We start from the raw sequence: 18550 nt of genomic DNA, 5'->3' as shown, positions 1-18550 counted from the left end.
AGAGACTTAAGACTTATAAAAAATGCAGAACCATATGGAATTGCAAAGGTGTCTGAAGGTAGCCACACAATGAGATTAGTTCTAAAAACTTTTTTCTCTTTTTGATTTGAATGTACCCCAATATAGTAGAAGGTGCTTCACACGAAAGCTTGAATAAAGAAAAAGAACTCATGTGAAAGAAACTTTATGGGCAAGGGTATGTCCAGGAAAGTTGTTGAAGGTGAGATGCAAGGGCTAGCTTGAGATCAGGAGTTTCACATCTTTCATCAAGTCTGCTAAAATCTATCTCACTATTATATTTTTCCAAACAGAATATTTGCGTATTTGTTATGAGATGTTTTTTTAATACACACAGAAAGAATAAAATTATTCCCTCACAAAATCAGCACACAACCACATGCTGTCAGGAGTGGAATTCTATTTGTACCTTTTGTATGATGCTCTTGTTGCAGAAGAAGTTCTCTCAAAGAGTCAATATTATCAAACTCTTGAGCATTATTCAGGAAATCTTCAACTTGGTCAATTTTAACAGCAAACTGCATTAAGGAAACAAAGGATATGGAGAAGCACACAGTAATTTTGTTTTGCATAACTACATCATAATCTCTGTGTTATTGGGAAAGTTCAAGAGAATTTGTAAATTCTTGGAGAAAGGCATTTTTAGTGACTGCCAGATAACAGATGTTTTCTGGCCTCTATGCACCTTCTGAGTTTTTTCTTTCAAGTATTGATTGATTGAAGGATTTTAGTTGACACAATCTGTAATTACAGTTTGCCACTTAGTTAATAATCTTTCCTACAAAGCCTTATGCCAAATCTAATTTCTTTGTATAATACACATTATCAGGACAAAATAATTAGTAGATTGTTGAAATTGGACTTAGGGCAGTTAGTAATTGCTTCTGCAACTTATAGGTGGCACTGGCATACTACAGAAACAAAATTATCAGTGAGAATTATTAAACTCCTCAAGTTCCAGGATGTGGGGACATTGATCATGAGGCTACAGAGAGTGGACAAAAGCCTGCAGGGTATGGAATCCCTCTCTTCTTTGGCTCCCTGTGTGTATCACTGAATTAGGATAAGAAATGGGTAAACAGGGATCACACAGCTTTTATTTTTTTAGTGTCCATCTGTACCCCAAAGTCTCAGATAAAGCACTGTCAAGTTAGACTAAAGTTTGCTTTATGTACTTACAATATCTTATGGATATTTTGGTGTAAAACTTTCAGAGACCATTCATCAGTGTGCATTAGTGAAGGCACCTGAGAATAAGTTCTTTCAATGCCAAATAATTTTAATCATAAGAAGTGAAAGCTATTCTGCAGAGTGTCCACAGCCACTGAAATACATATTTAGGGTTTGGTCCAGTTCCACGTTTTACTGGCATTTTCTGTCAAGTACAAATTTGGGAGACATTGTGACAAAAATATTTCTTAAAGTCTACATGGCCTTTTGTTCTGCCTCATCCTATACTATCTGAAAGGTGGAAAAGGAAGGATCCCAAGGAAGGATCCCAAGAATTTAATTTTCTTGTTTGCCTCAACCTTTAGGAGTACAATGAACAATATAAAACACATTGAAATTACAGTGGTCAGAGTACTTGTAAGAGGAGGGTGGCTTCAAATTAACAGTTATTTGATTTAAATACAAACCTCCAGAGCATTTTCAAAGAACACTGAAGTAAGTTCCAAAAGTGCCTGTCGCTTCTCTAACATAATGATGAGGGCATCCCATGCATCCCCAAGGGTCTTTGCCATGGCATCATAAACCTGACTCTTCTCTTTGTTCTCCTCTGCAACCTTGTCTGCTTCCTGCAGCAGGTCCCATACCTTGTCTTCCAAAGCCTGAGAAGGAAATATACCAAAACAAAACAAACATAAGAAATCTGTACACAAAACCCAAAACACTGTGCTGATACCGGTATCAGGTTATCTTTACTGTGGGTCTGTACAGGAGCCACAAACCTTCTACTCCTGTTTTATTTCCAGTTCCTAGTGAGAGGAGTGTAGCTATTTCTGTATGTTTTATGGCAAGCTTCTGAATTTCATCTGCACTTAAGAGGCAATAGTTTTCTAAAATTCAAATACAAATAAGATTTAAGAGAATTTATCATGTTATCTCTAATATTTACACTCCAATGTTTTTACATCTCCATAAACAGAGATCTGTCCTCCTGGAAGCGGTAGCAGTGCAGCTATTTTGATTCCTCTTTCATATGTCATCATGCTACATTACTGGACATTATAAGTTTTAGAAGTTTGTGAGGCAATTTACTCATAAGTTTCTGATGACCACAGTGCAATCCAGATAAGAGTGGGTTTGATCATAAGCACATACTAACCAAAACCTCACCTTAGTTACGTAATGTTTCAAGTTCAGCTTGCTGCATTGCTCAAGCTGGCCACCAAATAATAATGCTCTATTGCCAAAATAATTTTTCTGTGTTTCATTCCTTTTGTTAATCTCACCACAGGAAAGATAACTGCTGGCCCATTTCCAGCTTATGTTACAAATCTTTAGTGTGCCAGAAAAATTGATTAACATTTGTTCTGTGTTCTTCCCAACCCCCATCTTGGGTTTTATCATGAGCATGAATTAATGAAATGTCACTTTTTTTGTTATTAGAGGTGCTACCACATGAATATGGAATATGAAAAGAAATTTTTATTAGGCAATTCAAATGGCCATTCATATACTACTGGATAAAAAGTTGATAACCAACTCTAAGAGGAGCCTTTATGATGTTTCCTTCTTGATGAGACATAAAATTGTTACATGCATACCAATTCAGTAAAAGCAGTGGCATTCATTAATCATTCAACATGGGATATTATTAACATTCTAGACCCTCTCTGTGACAAGTATAACAGGAATTAAATGACTATATGAAATATTGATAGTCTCCTTACTAACTCAACATCTTAATATCAGTTAATGAGAAGTCATTATAGTCATGACAATGCTGATATTAAAAAAAGGGGTAAAATATTCCCAGAATGTTACATCCAAACTGCTTGTCACTACAAGGTTAATTTTACCAAAATATCAGACCACTTTCACAGCTGCTCTGAATACACTGTAGAAAACCAGATGACATCTGAGGTAGTTCCATGTGGAATTTCTTGGCAAAGACTAGTTTTCAAAGAGCTGACTATTTTATATTTTGAAATAAAACTAGGTATGCTTTTATCCTAATATTAAATCAGCTCAAACATATTTTAAAGACATTTCAAATGCTAAATCTTTCCTAACCATGCAAGATGAATGCTACACAAATGGTATAGGATCCAGAAGCAGATTTTCTTCTTTCAGAAGCCTTTTTTCTGAACAGGTTGTTAATTACCATTTATCCCCAACAAGTAGGCTCTGTTTTCTGATAATTGACTAGCTGTGTGGAATAGCTAATCCCTAAGACACAGAGAAAACTGTAATATCCTTCAAAGGTTATCAGTCATGCTTCCTGCACCTTTTAAAATTCAGTTACTATTAGCTGAATTCAAATCCAGCCAAAGAAAATTAGAAGGTTAAAGCAAACCAAAAATGCTGCATTTAATGAAATGCAAAAGTGGCATGCATAAAGTTACAAAAAAACCCAAAAAACCCCTATGAAACTCTTCATGTATACTAGTCTTTTAGTGTTTAGAACTGATTAATGCAAGTTTTCAAATACAGAAAAGAATTCTATTTAATTTTTTTTTAAAACTTAGTTTCTAGCCTGGATTTAATATGGTTCACTCATTTAAAACGGGTGTGTATTTTATTGCCTTCAAATAATGGCTCCTGTAAAAAACTTAATATAGTATCACAAGAGTTGTCATGTTGTCTCTTTCCTCAGCAACAGAAAAAGTTACATTTTGGGAAGACAGACTAATAAAAAAAAAGAAGAGAGAAACATTTTACAGGAAACTACTCTTTGTTTGAGAAACGCTGAAATACCTAAGATGGTCAGAGTGATATTAAGGTATTAGTGCCTTGAGTTTAGAACTATGCTTCCCACAACTGTCAAAGCCACTAGTTACTGAGAACTTTCAAAAAAATTATCCTCAACTATGTTAGTTTCTATATACTACATATGTGAATACTTTATTTTTAAATTAAGTAGACTGATACTACTGGTTTTCTATTTTTTATCTTTGAAATATAACCCTTTTATGAACACAGAGCCAAGGAATAATTTGACAGGACACTTCAGGTCATCTGTCTGACCCCTTGCTCTAGTTACTCAAGGACTTCTTAGCCCATGAAGTCTTAAATATCCCTAACAATGGAAATTCCAGAACTTCTGCACAACCTGTTCTAGAATGAACTCATTTTCATGGTCAAACTTTTTTCCCTAATATCCAATCAGTATTAAGAGGAAAAATGTATTTCCATTAAAAAAATGATGACTTATGGAAAGCAGAATATTTCACAGAAACCTGAATTTTAATGAGGTTTTTATCAATTGAGTGAACTTAGCAGAGCTTTCCAGTAAAGACTTAAAATTATTTCAAACACTTCTGGAATCTCATGTTTCATTCCCTGTCAACACAAAAAACCAGAAGAGTAGAGTTCTCCTTGGACTCTGAGAAGCTGGAATGAGGCTTGACAATACAAGGAATGCCTAGCATGTAGTCAAAAAGGAGCTCATGCAAACATGCAGCTTCTGTTGCTGTCAGTAAAATCATGCCAAAAAAGCCTTGCTCTGAAAACCACAGACCAGTTTCACTTTCTATTAAATATCTATGATATGTCTAATTCTACCACACCAAAAGAAGAGCACTGGTGGCTTAAAGGGAGCAATGCTGTGGTTCAGATGGACTGAAGGGATACTGGGTGGATGCAATCCCAGGCCTGCAGCAGGAATGCTCCCTGCCTGGTGATGCAGCTGCTGGGCAGCCACACCTCTATCCCCACTCCTTCTCAGGGTACATTTGCCTCTGATATTGCAGCAAAGACAGTAAAGTCTTTTATGTAAGCTGTGTTGGATAGTATAACTTTTGTATTAATTTGTTCACAGTCCATTATTAGAGTACTTTTTCTTCTGTTAAAAGAGAAAGGAATGAGAGGGGGAAATTATCTTTTGCCTTTTCTGAGCTTTTGTACACTGACTACATAACTTGGAATTTTCAGAGGTGTAAACTACCCTGCCATTCTCTTAGCACTGAGATGCTGCTAAAATTAACCTTTAGTTAGTGCTAAAAGGCAGTGCTGAGATTATACAACACAGTTGTTGAAAATAGTCATAAAGCTACCTCAAGACAAATACTATTTTGGTGGGAATTTTGTTCATACAAATATTGAAATTGATGAGTGAGATGAACTAACAATGAAAAAAAAAATATATTTATTACATTTTACCTTTTCCCCTTTTTTTTTTTAATAACTTGCAAAAGTCAGCTCTGGCTTGATAAAAATGCAGCTGAACTTTGCTGCTAATTGTACTGCTGGGTACCTCAACAACTAATTGCCAATAATTCAGAAAATATTACCAAATAATCTCTTCCATAACAAAATTACTGAAAAATAAGCATTTTGAAAATATTTTTGCTCTAAATAACTAAAAGGCTTATTTAAAAGATATCAAATGCAAAAAAATTAGTGTATTCTATCAGTGTTTTTTGAAGAACGTAATTTTCTGATTTTTTTTCTCTTGGCTATTAGCATATAAATTAATATTTTGCAATTTATGCTCTGTAATTTAAAGTAAATATAATAAATAGGAGCAATCCTCAGGCTCATGAGCCAAATTAATAACAATGATGGTTTTAAACTTAAGTTTATGGGCTAGATTCTCTTCACTTTTGTGGCTGTTCTGCCACAGTCTTGCTCATGATAAAAACCAGAACTTTGGAAGCAAACCAAGAATGCCTTCTTGGGAATTTTAACATTTTTATGGACACACACACACACTTTTTCTTTTTTTTTTTTTTTTCCAGAAGATCCAGTGAGTTTTAATATTGAGAGAGCCAAGCATTAAGAAATCATGTTATCTCCAAGTAGTGCTTCTCTTGGAAACAACAGGAGAATGGCAGAGAAATGTTTAAGCAAAGAGCAATCTATATCATTTTGCCTCCTGGAAATTTTGTCTCAGGTTTTATAGGTTTGATTCCTCTCATTTTTCTTTTTAAATTGTGAAGAATGAGACATCCATATGGACATATACATATTTCCAGAACATATAAACCTGCTGAAAGTTACCTAAAAAAGGATGAATCAGTTATTGGAAAGAGTCTTCCATGAAATCACAGCAGTTGATGGTTTCAACAAAACTGGTGCTGCTGATATGGTCTGATTTAGCAAAACAGAAACATAATATAATAGCTTAGAATCTGAACCTATTAGGTGAGACTATTGAGGGGAATTTTAATTGGATGTAAACATTGTATACATGTCCTCTGTTTAGTCTCAGTTTTAATCTTTCCTGTTCAACATTTATTCTTTCAACTCTATTAATAATAACACATCTGTTTCCTAATCCACAAACATTTGAATGGGGCCCTTTTCAAAACTTGTGTTCTGGGTTTTTTTTTTTTAAAGTAGTGGGATGTTCCCAATTGCTAAATTTAATGGAACAAATGTAAATCAGTTACAAATAAGCTAGAGTACATTCTGTCAAAGCAAATTATTTTGGATATCTTTTCCCCTACGGCCCTGAAGACCACACATGAATTTTTTTCACTATAATTCTGAACATTAAAAGAACTTCAAAATTGTTCTAAAAATTACTGTTTTCTCTTTCAACAAATCTATTCCAATTGCTGTTTAAAGTACCATCTGCCCTACTAAATGTCAAACTGTTTGTTCGGGTTTTTAACCCTGTTAACATTGCTAAGTCAAAACCAATTCCCTGAAATACCGAGCTGTATTACATTCCTTTTCCTCTAGCTTCAGAAGTACTGAATGTAAACTGATCACTGTGCCAGATTTTGTCCTTACTTACACCTGTGAATCTTCAACATATTAAGCTGACAGAAGAATATTTTGATTATAACTTGCAATAAATATACTTGGATGAAAATAATGAAGTTAAAAAGCAAAGGGGTGATCAAAACCTAGAATGAGTTTACAGAAGAACATGGGATAATGCCAGAATGGACAACTATTCCATAAATTATCTTCTAAAAGTCCATAGGTTCAACTCTACTGATTCCAAGGATGTATTTAGTATGAATCATCTAACTCTTGCCTTAAGCAGTACTAGTTTCAAGATGGAATCATTAATTATTCAAGAATTTTTGCCTGACTTGCACAAAAATTTAATTTTGAATTGGCTTAGTCTAATCAGCAAAGTTAAGCATATTCATATCAAGTATGAGTATCTGTCAGGATTTATTTCCCTTTTTGTTTTTTACAAAAATAAAAAAGAAATGGGGAAACAATTCAAACTGCCTCTTACCCATCTTCACATAGCTAAGGTGTAATTCATTATCAAATGCTAAGTGGAAAAGCATTACTATAAACAATATTTCAAAAACTATAGAATCAATAAAAAAAAGCTTTTGGTTTTGGAAAAAAAGTTTGGAAAAACTTTTTACAAGTGGGTTTAGTGACTTAAGACTATGTAATTACTGACAAGTGTTAACAATTTACTCTAAGTCACAAATGGTCATGGCTGAAAAATGCACAGCCAGGAAGAATTATAACAACATTGCAGCCCCTTATTATCACAGCTCATATTATTGAGGAAAAAGTAGTCATTTTGAACTTAATTCTTTTATAGAATATTCATTAATCAATGCTGAATATTGCAAGGACCACAGGCATAAACCATGAAATAATGAGTATTTGTTCCCAAAGCATTCTTTAACAGTTTATGCATAATAAATTTTCCCATCTGATTTGACTTGATAGTAAAATGTTATTTGAAACTTTGTTTTTCTTAGAAATATGGGAGTTTCTTTTAAAGATGGTAATTACTCTGTTTTCTTTTTCCACTCTTTAATATTTATTTTTGAAAATTAGGAGAAAAATAATCAGCTTCTTCCTGTCATCAGGGTGTAAGAACTCAGCTAATTCTGAATTGCTCAAACAGGACACAGCAGCTTGTCCTAAGAACACCCAAATGTTACATTAGTGACAATAAAGATGAGGCAATTTGCATAAAAAAGGAAAGGAAAACCACATCTCTCTAGGATTTGGGTATTTTGGTTGGGTTTGGGTGTTTGGCAGGTTTTTCCATAATCCTATTCTTCATATTCTTCAAAATCCACACAATGCAGTGTATTAGCTACATTCTGTATATACTGTACTGAGTTCCCTCACACTCATTGGATATTTTTAATGACTGGGGAAGCACATAGTCATTGGTATTAAATCAAATACTTGATCCTATCCAAATCATATTTGTTCTTTCAGATCTCAAGTTTATGCAATCCCCCCCAGAAATTAAATAGATAAGTTACTCTTCATAGCTTCAAAGATGTTAGAGGAATTAATTTGTCCTCATATATAAAGTCAACCTACCCTATCAAAATATTAAAACATTTCATTTTAGGTGACTTCAGACTTCTCAGTGTCAAACATCCATCCTTTATTCAGTTCTTTCCTGCAAGCCTCAGTGTCCAAGTTCTTTACTGCAAGCCTCAGCGTCCAAATGCCACCGTTCCTGTGCACTGCTCTTTGGAATGCAAAAATCTGATTTCAGGATTGTTACTCAACTAAAATATTCTTAGATCAAAACAAGCTGTTTTAATCCTACAGTAGCATTCCCAATGCAATTTACATCAGTTAAGGTTTAATTTAAATGTTTGTGGAATATCTGCTTCAGACTTACAAGGAGCTTACTTGTGTTCACAGCTGTTATAAAATAATCAGACTTTTCACAACATTGGAGAATTTAAAAAATGAATTGGCATTCCTTTATATTTAGCAGTAACTGAGGGCTATAGGATTTTTTCACTTGACACTGATATATAAAGTAGAAAAAACTGGGCCTTTCCTGCTGCCGTCAGAAGCATAATTTTCCTGGGAAGAAGCTTAATTTCCAGAGAATTATAGAATATCCTGAATTAGAAGGAACCCACAAGGACCATTGAAGATCTGCTACACTGACAAAGGTTGAACATATTTTCTCCTACGTGGAGTTTAACCTAACCACCATACTGCAATAGGAGGCACAGGCAGTTCCATCAGCTGTTGTACCTGAACTGTAATGGCTTGAGGAATATTTTTGATTTTTGTGGTCTTATCACATCTTACCTTCAGCTTGGATAGGAGGAATTCATGATCTTGAAGTAGTTTTTTAGTCTCATCTTGATTGCTGCCAATTTCTAATATATTTGGTGTTGATTCAGCTAGCTGAAGCTTCACCCATTTTCCACACTGTAATAAGCAAACAATTACAGCCTTCAGAAAACACAAGGTTTCCTTTATTTATTCACTCACATGGGTTCTCAGCTCACACATGCTTTCCACGGTCATAGGAGCACAGGGACCATACACACAATGAAGTCACAGAGAATACAGTACAAACTTCATTTGAAACATAACAAAATCCCGGACTAATGTTATCCAGAAGGTGCTCCAATATTGATTTTGTCCATGAAGAGTAAAATTATCACAATGAGCCAAATTTTTTTCTCTGACCCATCTCCCCTTTCAGATGAAGATAACACAGGTAGTAAAATGAATTTGGTGGGTGAGTGGGATAAGCAGAAGTGAAAAATGTATTACAGGAGATGCAAAAACCATAGCCTCAGATCTTATTTCTACCACTTAGGTCCCATGTACCTCTATAGTGAATATATGGAACAAGACATTGCATGAGTAGCAGCAGGGACACTTAACAGTCTTTGGGACAGGCACCAAAGGATGCTGATAAGGACCAAAGCTGTGATGTCACTGCGATGCCACTGTCATGGTTCCACAGGGAAAATAAATTACTTCACCATCAACTTGAGTCTCCTTGCAATGAAATTACTCCCCTTCAACAGCAGACCACCTCACAGGAAGGGTGAAAACTGACCTCAAAAAACCTTCCCACAGGTGAGGCAATCACCTGAATTAGATGACAACTCAACTCATTATCACCTTATTCTGCATCACAAGCAGACTCTAATGGCTGAAGCTAGCACATTTTCCAGGTTGTCTGGAGAATGAAAAAATGCCAATAAATTCCAGCTGGGATTCATTACTAGCATCCAGATTTACTCCCAATGGCAGATGTGAAGGTGTGGATTCCAGCTCACAGAAGAGGCCTTTCGGTGCTTATAAGCACAACTGCATGCACACAAGGGCCTACTGAAACATGTGTGACTGTGGATTCACAGCTTTCAAAAATAACTACTCATTATTAAGTTTAGACTATTTTTTTTCCCAGAAAATATCTCATCTGTGGAGTTTGTAGAGCCACTTATTGTGTGAAACTATTGCTGAGCACAGGTTAAAGTAACTCAAGGAGGCTTAACTGCATTCATTATGCTTTAAACACATCATTATGACACTTTTAATTTAACTCTTTTTAAACCGAGTAAGAGGAATTCCTTCCAAGACCCTACATATTTTGACCAAACTATTTATCCTATTGGAAAACAAACCACCAGTAATCCAAAAGCCACCACGAGTAATTCTGAACAGAAACAAGTGTTAACTTCCAAGTCTGTTATATATTGACTAATCAAATGGCCTTGCTGCATCATTTTATGCTAACTACTCGTTTGCCCAGAATATTTAAAAGTGTTAATCATGTTAATATTTAAAAGCAGAAAGACAAGAGCAGACATAGCAGCAGTTTCTGCCTTACCTTAAGCACAGCTATAACAATACTGGCATCCCCAGCCTGCACAGCAACGGAGCTGACTGTTGTTGTAGAAGGCTTCTGCTCCGAGCTGGCTTCATCTGACATGGTGCTTCACAACGGGGCTGCAGACATCAAAGCAGGCTTGAGCTGTTCTCTCAGGGTCCACTGCTCATCTCAGAGAGCACCAGAGTCCCTTGGATTCATTCAGTGAAACGGCTCAGCTAACACTGATTAGTCTGCCAAAAGGAAAGAACAGGAGGTTAAAAATAGACAACTCCATTGAGTTTATCATTCTTGAGAGAGATTTGACACACCCCTAGTTTGGTAGCATTAAGCTGCCTGCTCTTTTTTGTCACCATCTGAAGTGTGAAGGGCTTCTTACACGGCCATCACCTGACATCAGTTAACCAAATTTAAAAAAAGTTCTCAAATTATAACAGCTATAATTTATAATAAAAAATTACCCTTGATTCTATACTGACAAACCCAGTGTTACGAGGTTTCGAACATGGAACCATCAAATCTACATTTTCACATTATAACAGTAAATACTTTTTCACTTACTAGCTACTGAATATATATGTTCAACATGATTCTTCTGCTGAATCAAAGTCTTTAAACAGGATGAGCATATGTATATATATCAAATGCTAAATTAAAACAAGGGATTTCTAATCCAAAAATTCTTAAAGGTATAGTGACCATAACAATAAGAGAAGAAAACCAAGCACTTTGGATTCTTAAGGAATATTTTATTCCTAAGATTAAGATAATTTACCTTCTTTTCAATTTAATCTGAAATTGTTTCTAGAGTCTTCATTTTGTTCTAAATGAGCATAAGGAAGACCTCTCTAATAGCTGCTTAAACACTGCTTAAGTTTTTTATTCAGTGTGGGGAATTATTAGACATGTTTAGATTACAATATTGGTTTGACATATTAATTTTATTGACCAGAGCATAGTCCAGAGCATGCCACAAGTAGCCCACACTATGGGATAGCAGCTGCTGTGTTTCCTTCCACAGAACAGCTGAGAAAGTGACACTGGTGTTTAGGCTTGCAGGTCACTCTGGAAAAACAATTCCACCCAAGAAACCACATGCATAAGTCTTCCCTAAGCGTCTGCTTGTTTGGTTTGCTTAAAAATATGCAACATTTAAATACATTTTTATATAAACTAGATTTCTAATTACATACAGGGACATGCACACCTGCAATGGAACCAAGATCTGGAAGCAAATTCTAAAATAGTTTGGATTAGAAGAAACTTAAGGTAGTTACAGGGAATTTCAAATTATTTGTCAAGGTAGGATTTTACTTTTTTGTTTGTTCATTTCTTCCTCCCTCCAATTATTAGCAGATTATATTCCTAATCTGAGCACTACCTTCAAACCATGAGTTCCAAACAGGATATGAAGAAGCCCTTAATGGCAGTTTGTGTTAAACAAAATGAGCTTGGCAAAGCAAAATCCATCCCTTGTGCCAAAACACAATCATGAACCCTCAAGCTGCCAACCAAGGAACAAGTATCACACAGTTTTCTGAAACTCTTCCTAACACCTGTAAGAGACCCAGGGACCCTGCCATAGTAGTCAGTATTCCTTGGATATTGACACAGTAGAAAAATCTCCTTGGGACTTATATGTATTCCTCTAATAAGTGTGGCAGAACAAAATTTTGATAATTAATCCCAACACAAAACCTGGGAGACGGAAGTCCGAAAGAAAACTTCAGGATTGAAACTTAAGAGAGCCCTATTTTGGTTTGAATTGAAGATAGATCCATTCTACAAAACCTGCTAAATCCAGCTTTCAAAAAAACCTTCCAGAAGACAAGCAACTTTGGATTTTTTACCCTGCAGGCAGGACTGCACTTGGAGGACCAACAGCACTTGGCTGCTGGAAAAACTAATTAGGAAAACACAGGCAAACCTCTTTTTACTGTTACAAAAGGAGTTACAAACCAATTTTGGTATTATGTCCTTGAGTTTTTGTTCTCTCAGAAGAGCATTCTAAGTGTATTTTTTCATGGCACAAGTTGGGCCAATCCATCATCTCCCTGGGGTAGCCAGACATAAGAGCTCTTTTTCACTCAAGTTAAATGAGGTATCATTTTTCATAGTGCTGACAGCTGGAAATAAGGGAAAAATGCCACACTCAAGAAGTTGACTATAAGCAAATTTGGTAACAACTGAGACAAGTGATTCAGAATGTCTGATAACAAACTCATGGATATTGTATTTATTCATCTTATGCTAAGCATAGAAGACAGAGACAGGGGAACATCAGAGTAGTGGCAGAGAAAAGTTATCAAGGAATCAAATCATATCTTAGAACATAACCCTGGGAGGAAAAAAAAGAGGATTTTGGCATTGCATGTTGAGCAGCTTCAGCTGTGTCCAAGGGAGCAAAATTTAACAAGCATGCCTTTCTCTGTCTTGTTTACTTATCTGTCTGTTCCTCTGTGTGAAACAAACAAAAATCCCGGTAGCAGCCAGAAAAAGGTGGGCTATTTGTGTCAGGAGAGAGAAGTATTTTCCCTTTGCTACTGCTGTGTGAAAGAAGAATGACAAGAGGAAAGGAACATTCACCAGCTGTCCGCAGGAAACAACAAAATTGAACAAAGGAACAAAGGAAACAATCTCAGGAAAACAGAAAAAAAGATCAAGTCTCTCTAGTGTAAATAATGTCATGTATTATCTGAAACAACTGTACGTATAAAGGATTTGAGAGGTAAATAAGATAAAATTTACTTAATTTTTAACATGTAGAGTGTCCAATCCACAGGTTTTCCTCATGTGTAGCAAGCAAAGTGTACTATTCACAGTTTTGATAGCAATACATAGAAAAAGGGTCTGACTTTCTTGGAGATAAGTTTCTTTCTGTTGAGAGTTTTTAAGCTGCTGGTGCATTATGAAAATGCCTCTGGGAGAGACAAAGTTCACTCCCTGCAGCCTCAAAGCCACCAGGTGCTTCACTTTGACTGGTTTGTAAATGTAGTAGGTCTCCTCTTTCTTCCTTGTCTCAGACCTGGGAGAGCAGGCATACACAGCAAAGAAGGGAAGAAAGTATTCCTCAGACTTCTGGGCTTCATGAGGCCTGTAAAAAGGGGCTTCCAATAAACACTGCTTCCATAGCCCTACCTGATACAGGGACAAAGACATCAGTCCTCTCCAAGACTGTGCTCATTGCTTTTTACTGGTTCTTATGGTCTCACTGTTTGAGTAGGGACCATTTCCAGGTATCATGAGGAATGAGGGCATGAAAGCAAGCAGTCTTGCTAATCCCCAGGCCCATAAAACAGCCATGAGGTCACTTCAAGGGTAAGCATTGAGCAAAAACTGGGTTTTCCTCCTGGAAGACGTCTCTTTTTACCCTACACTGGTTGAATAAGTTTCTAGGGTGACAAACAGGTTGAAATTCTAACCCGTTATTCCTAAAATCCCAAACCAAGAATGATCAAAACCATCCTGGCAACAGTCAGGGGACGCAGGCAGGAAACAAAGGTCGGCCCCATGGATGGCCTGTGGGGAACAGCAACTTGGAATGTCACCTCTTTCTAAACACTGAGGTGGAAAGAAGTTTTCTTGCTGAGAGCTGCCCTGGAGAGAAGGTTGACAGAAAACAAAAGGGAGCTGTGGCCCTTGCAGACTTTCCTCTTTTACTGAGGGCCAGAGGGACAGGACCAACAGCAGCTGGGCACAAACCAAATTCCTGCACCCAGAGGCAGAGCAAGGACCAGCACAGCCCCAGCAGGGCCCTGAGGCTGGGGAAGTCTGTCCTCCCACAAACCCAGACACCTGGGAGCAATGGGCACCCACAGGAGCCTGGCTCCCCCACAGCAGTGAGGGGTCACTGCTGCCAAGTCCTGCAGGCAGGACAGGAGGGAGAGACAGGGCCAGCCAGGGTTAATGACATGAACTTCAGTAGGAAAGAGCTGCAGCACAGGCAGAAGGCATTTCTGAGTTGAGAGCTCAGGAACTTGGGAAAAGGCAACTCCAAAGCGGCCCATGACCCTGTTGGCCCCAAAAGGAGGTTTTCCTGCCCTTGCCATGGAAAAAGAAAGCATAGAAGTCCCAGTAAAGGGCTAGGTATGAAAAAGTGAAAAAGCGGTAAAAGAGACAACCTGCTTCTCTCCAGAAAAAAAATTCTAAGAACACACTATAGTCCTGGAGTGTTGCCTGGAGTATTGTTTCAGTTCCAGAAACAATAGTTCCAGATTAATTTTATTTTAAAATGTCAAAGTATAGTGAAGAATTATATTATTCTTGCAATAGAATTATATTCTATTCCCATTTTTCCTGTGCATCACCTCTAACAAAAACCTTTCTACTCTTTTTCCTCCATCACCTGTCCAAATATACTTCATACCACACTAAGAAATCAGCATGAAAAGAAAAAGCTAGCCAAAAAGCACCATCACACAGAGAGACTGCCAATAGGAAAGTTATCCATGTGACAATGAACATCTCTGTGAAAGAAAATAAAGCAACACTGCTAGCTGTAAAACCAGCAGTGTATCAGAGATTTAGAAACCAGCAAACTCCTTAACACTGCTAATTCAGTGCAATGGTAAGAGCAAAAATCACTATTTGTTTGCTTCCAAGAACAACAACATTAAAAAAACCCCATACAGTAAACAGACATGGGGAGCAATGACAGCTGAAACACTTCAGTCCACTGGTCATCAATATATCAAGTTCTGCTCTTTCATCCTGAAGCTTTGTCTTGCCTGCATCCCTCTTTATGGATCTTAGAGAATTTCCACAAAATATACATACTATTTGTACCTAGAACCTGTAAAAAGGAAATAGTACCTAAATCTCTATTATTTATTGAACGATAGAAAAATCCAGCAAATTTAACTAGGGTTAAATGTCACTTCAGCCTCCATATTAATTTTAAGAAAGCTCATATAACCTTTAAATTTAGAATTCTACATTCTAAGTGTTATATAAACAACCACCATTCTTTCTAGCATCTGTTATTTTGAAAATTGTCTTCCAGTTGTTTACTAGTCTTATATACAAGATTAAGAGGTATGCAGCACATAGGGACTGCTTGCATTTTTATTCATCAGGCTCGAATTCTAGAAGAGGGTATAACTGCCCTGTTTTTGAAAATACAGAAGAAATAATAATAATAATAATAATAATAATAATAATAATAATAATAATAATAATAATAATAATAATAATAATAATAATAATTAGCAGCAGCAGCAGCAGCTTGGCAGTAATGTGCTCATCTAATCTGCTTTCTTCATATCTTGTTATCTTAGAACATGATTCAAGATGGGCAGCATAAAAAACTAAGGTGTTGGATTCTCCACTTAAGAACCCCTGCAGCAAAACAAATTTCTTGTTCTGAGAATGGATTAACACATTAGTGCCCTCAGACAGAAGTTCCTTTCCTTGTTAAAACTAACCCCATGCAGAAAAAAAAAAATTCTTCAGATTCTTTACTTGCAGATAACCCTGAAGTGGTTTCATACAACAATAAACTAGAAGAAGAGGATAAAAAGTACTTTGAGGAAAGGAAGAGAAAGAGAGGGAACATGGGCCCCTGCAATAAATCTGAAGCCCCTGACAGCTCTGAGTGATTAACAGCTGTATCTCAAAGTCAATCTGGAACAGATTTCTTCAAATGGAAAGATGTTAGTTACTTACTATCATATTTTTTAGCAAGTTTAATTTGATTTTGCTGTCAAAGACAATAAAAAATGCAAGTTGGATTTACACCTTTCCTCAAAGTGATAGCTAGAGAAAAGACATAAGAAAGAAGTGACTTGATGACTGTTTGAGTGTACCTAAAATGGCAAAATATAGACAGTGAAAATTTTAACTTTTGAATGGGGTAAAAAAAAAAATCTAACAAAACAGAAAACAGTTCACAAATGTGAATTGCAAAGGGATCACATCTTATTCTCTCTCATGTTCCAGGTGAAGACATCAGCACATCTTCTTAAGTTTACTGCAGAAATGGCAGTGAGGCTCTCCAGTTTCCACAGAATCAGCTGGAGAACAGACTTACCCCATCAGCACCCCTGGAGAAGCTCAACATTTCTGTCTCACTGGGTGTTGTCCAAAACAAATGCTGCACAGCCTATGGAGCTCTACCCTGGTGAATGCAAAAGTGAAGCCGATTTAGTAGCTCACAGGTGGCACAGGCACAAGTCAGCCCAGCTGAAAGGTTGTCAACAGAGACGGTGGCCCAGGGTATTCAACTCTGTCAGGAGGGTGAAGAGACATTAGAGGGTTCATTAGTCCGTGTTTGAGGCTCCAGCAGCAGCAGCAGCAGCAGCAAGAGAAGAGTTTATTACACAGGATTACTATGTTCCCCTTGCCCATGCATGTAAGGAAAGCCAACAGGACTTTTGTTACTGAATTCCTTGGGAGCATTTGAAATTCCTTCCTGATGTGGTGTGTTAGCACAGTGGAGCATGCACTCTGCACCAAATATAGATGTGAGACAGGCTACTCTTTCTCTCTGTAAAGAAGGAAGATTAAGATACAGATTGGTAATCTACACTGAACCCTCAGGGCAGCTACAAACTACCACTAATAAGGTAACTTTGGAGCACTTTGGCCCCATGTCTCTATTTTCTGTGTTTAACTTGCATTTACATTTCAGCTGTATTAAAAGACTATTTCAGTTTAATTTTTTTCAATGTTTATACATAAATACAGATGCATGTACTAAACTTGTGAAATAAAAACATCAGTTAAAATCACACAGACTGCTCAGATTTCAAGCAGTGTAACTGGGTTTTTAGGGCCATCTTTTAAGAGTGAAAACTCTGTTCAGACCTGTGAAATGCAATCAGCCAGCAGATGCAAAAAGATCAGTATAAGACATTCAATTCAACAGGGGACTAATTAAATAGATACAATCATGCAAACCACACCAAAACACAAAAGCCATATTGTTGCTATTGTTCTGAAAAGTTGAGTTATGCAACTTTCAGAAGGCTAAATTTAGAACATGTACACAAATATGCTTCCCAGACACACTTGTAATACAACATTACTTCACACCTCTGATATTTATCCAGAAAAGAAATATGCAGCTGGGCAGTTGAATTTTAGGTGTTAGAGAACCATGAGGCTCAGTGGTTTTTCAAAAAAGTCATTTATCAGTGGGGTTATAAATAGCATGCTTTAATTTTTTTTTAAAGATAAGTCCATCCTGTATAACTGCTACTTGAAGGCTGACACTGCTGAGGATTCTTCTGTATGTTCTGATCACACATTGCCCTCTTCCAGACCTTGATACCTCAAACATGGATCACATACCAGATTCTGCCTGTCCCTTTCAGGTAAGGACTGTATTGTGTCCTTACTTAGAATTGTGTCCTTACTTATAATACTTAGAATCTGGCCTAAATTAACAGACACTTTTGAGGAGTCCTCTGTCTTATTTTCATTACACGCAAGTCTTTTCAGAAGCAGAGACAGATGATGTACTGTAAGTCATCCTTTGTCAACGCAGCAGGATCTGCAGCAACCATGTTTCAGAACCTTACTTTCAGTTTTTCCAGGATAAAAATACCATGCAAGAGTACTTGATGGGCTTATTTTTTTAATCTTTTTTTTTGTCCACTTGTTCTGATATTTGATAATTATCCTGTAACTAAACTCCTTTCTCTATGTTAGTTCTCACTGTGTGAATATTCCTTCTTTTTGCAGGGTTTTTGATTGACTGACTTCAAAGGATGAGCTTGATCTTCCAAAACATTAAAGGCCACTTATTGAAACCAAAAGATTTTTATAAATATTTTCACTGTATGTGAAACACACTATTCATCAAATGGTTTTCCCACCTTTCTT

The 18550-nt window shown here is 36.6% G+C and overlaps 1 protein-coding gene across 3 annotated transcripts in view; it reads right to left on the bottom strand.

Annotated features, from left to right (window-relative positions):
• CCDC141 (coiled-coil domain containing 141) overlaps positions 1 to 10828 on the bottom strand; it is a 56661-nt gene extending 45833 nt beyond the window's left edge. For all 3 annotated transcript variants that reach the window (XM_066553847.1, XM_066553849.1, XM_066553848.1), the window contains exons 1-4: positions 10727 to 10828; positions 9184 to 9306; positions 1656 to 1847; positions 428 to 536 (exon numbers count right to left, since the gene is read on the bottom strand). In XM_066553847.1, the coding sequence (XP_066409944.1) occupies positions 428 to 536; positions 1656 to 1847; positions 9184 to 9306; positions 10727 to 10828 (526 nt within the window). The remainder of the gene's footprint in view (positions 1 to 427; positions 537 to 1655; positions 1848 to 9183; positions 9307 to 10726) is intronic.
• Between the last annotated feature and the right edge of the window lie 7722 nt (positions 10829 to 18550).

The sequence above is a fragment of the Molothrus aeneus genome, chromosome 7 (assembly GCF_037042795.1).
Source record: "Molothrus aeneus isolate 106 chromosome 7, BPBGC_Maene_1.0, whole genome shotgun sequence".
Lineage (NCBI taxonomy): Eukaryota > Metazoa > Chordata > Aves > Passeriformes > Icteridae > Molothrus > Molothrus aeneus.
This window is presented reverse-complemented; position numbering and strand designations above follow the sequence as displayed.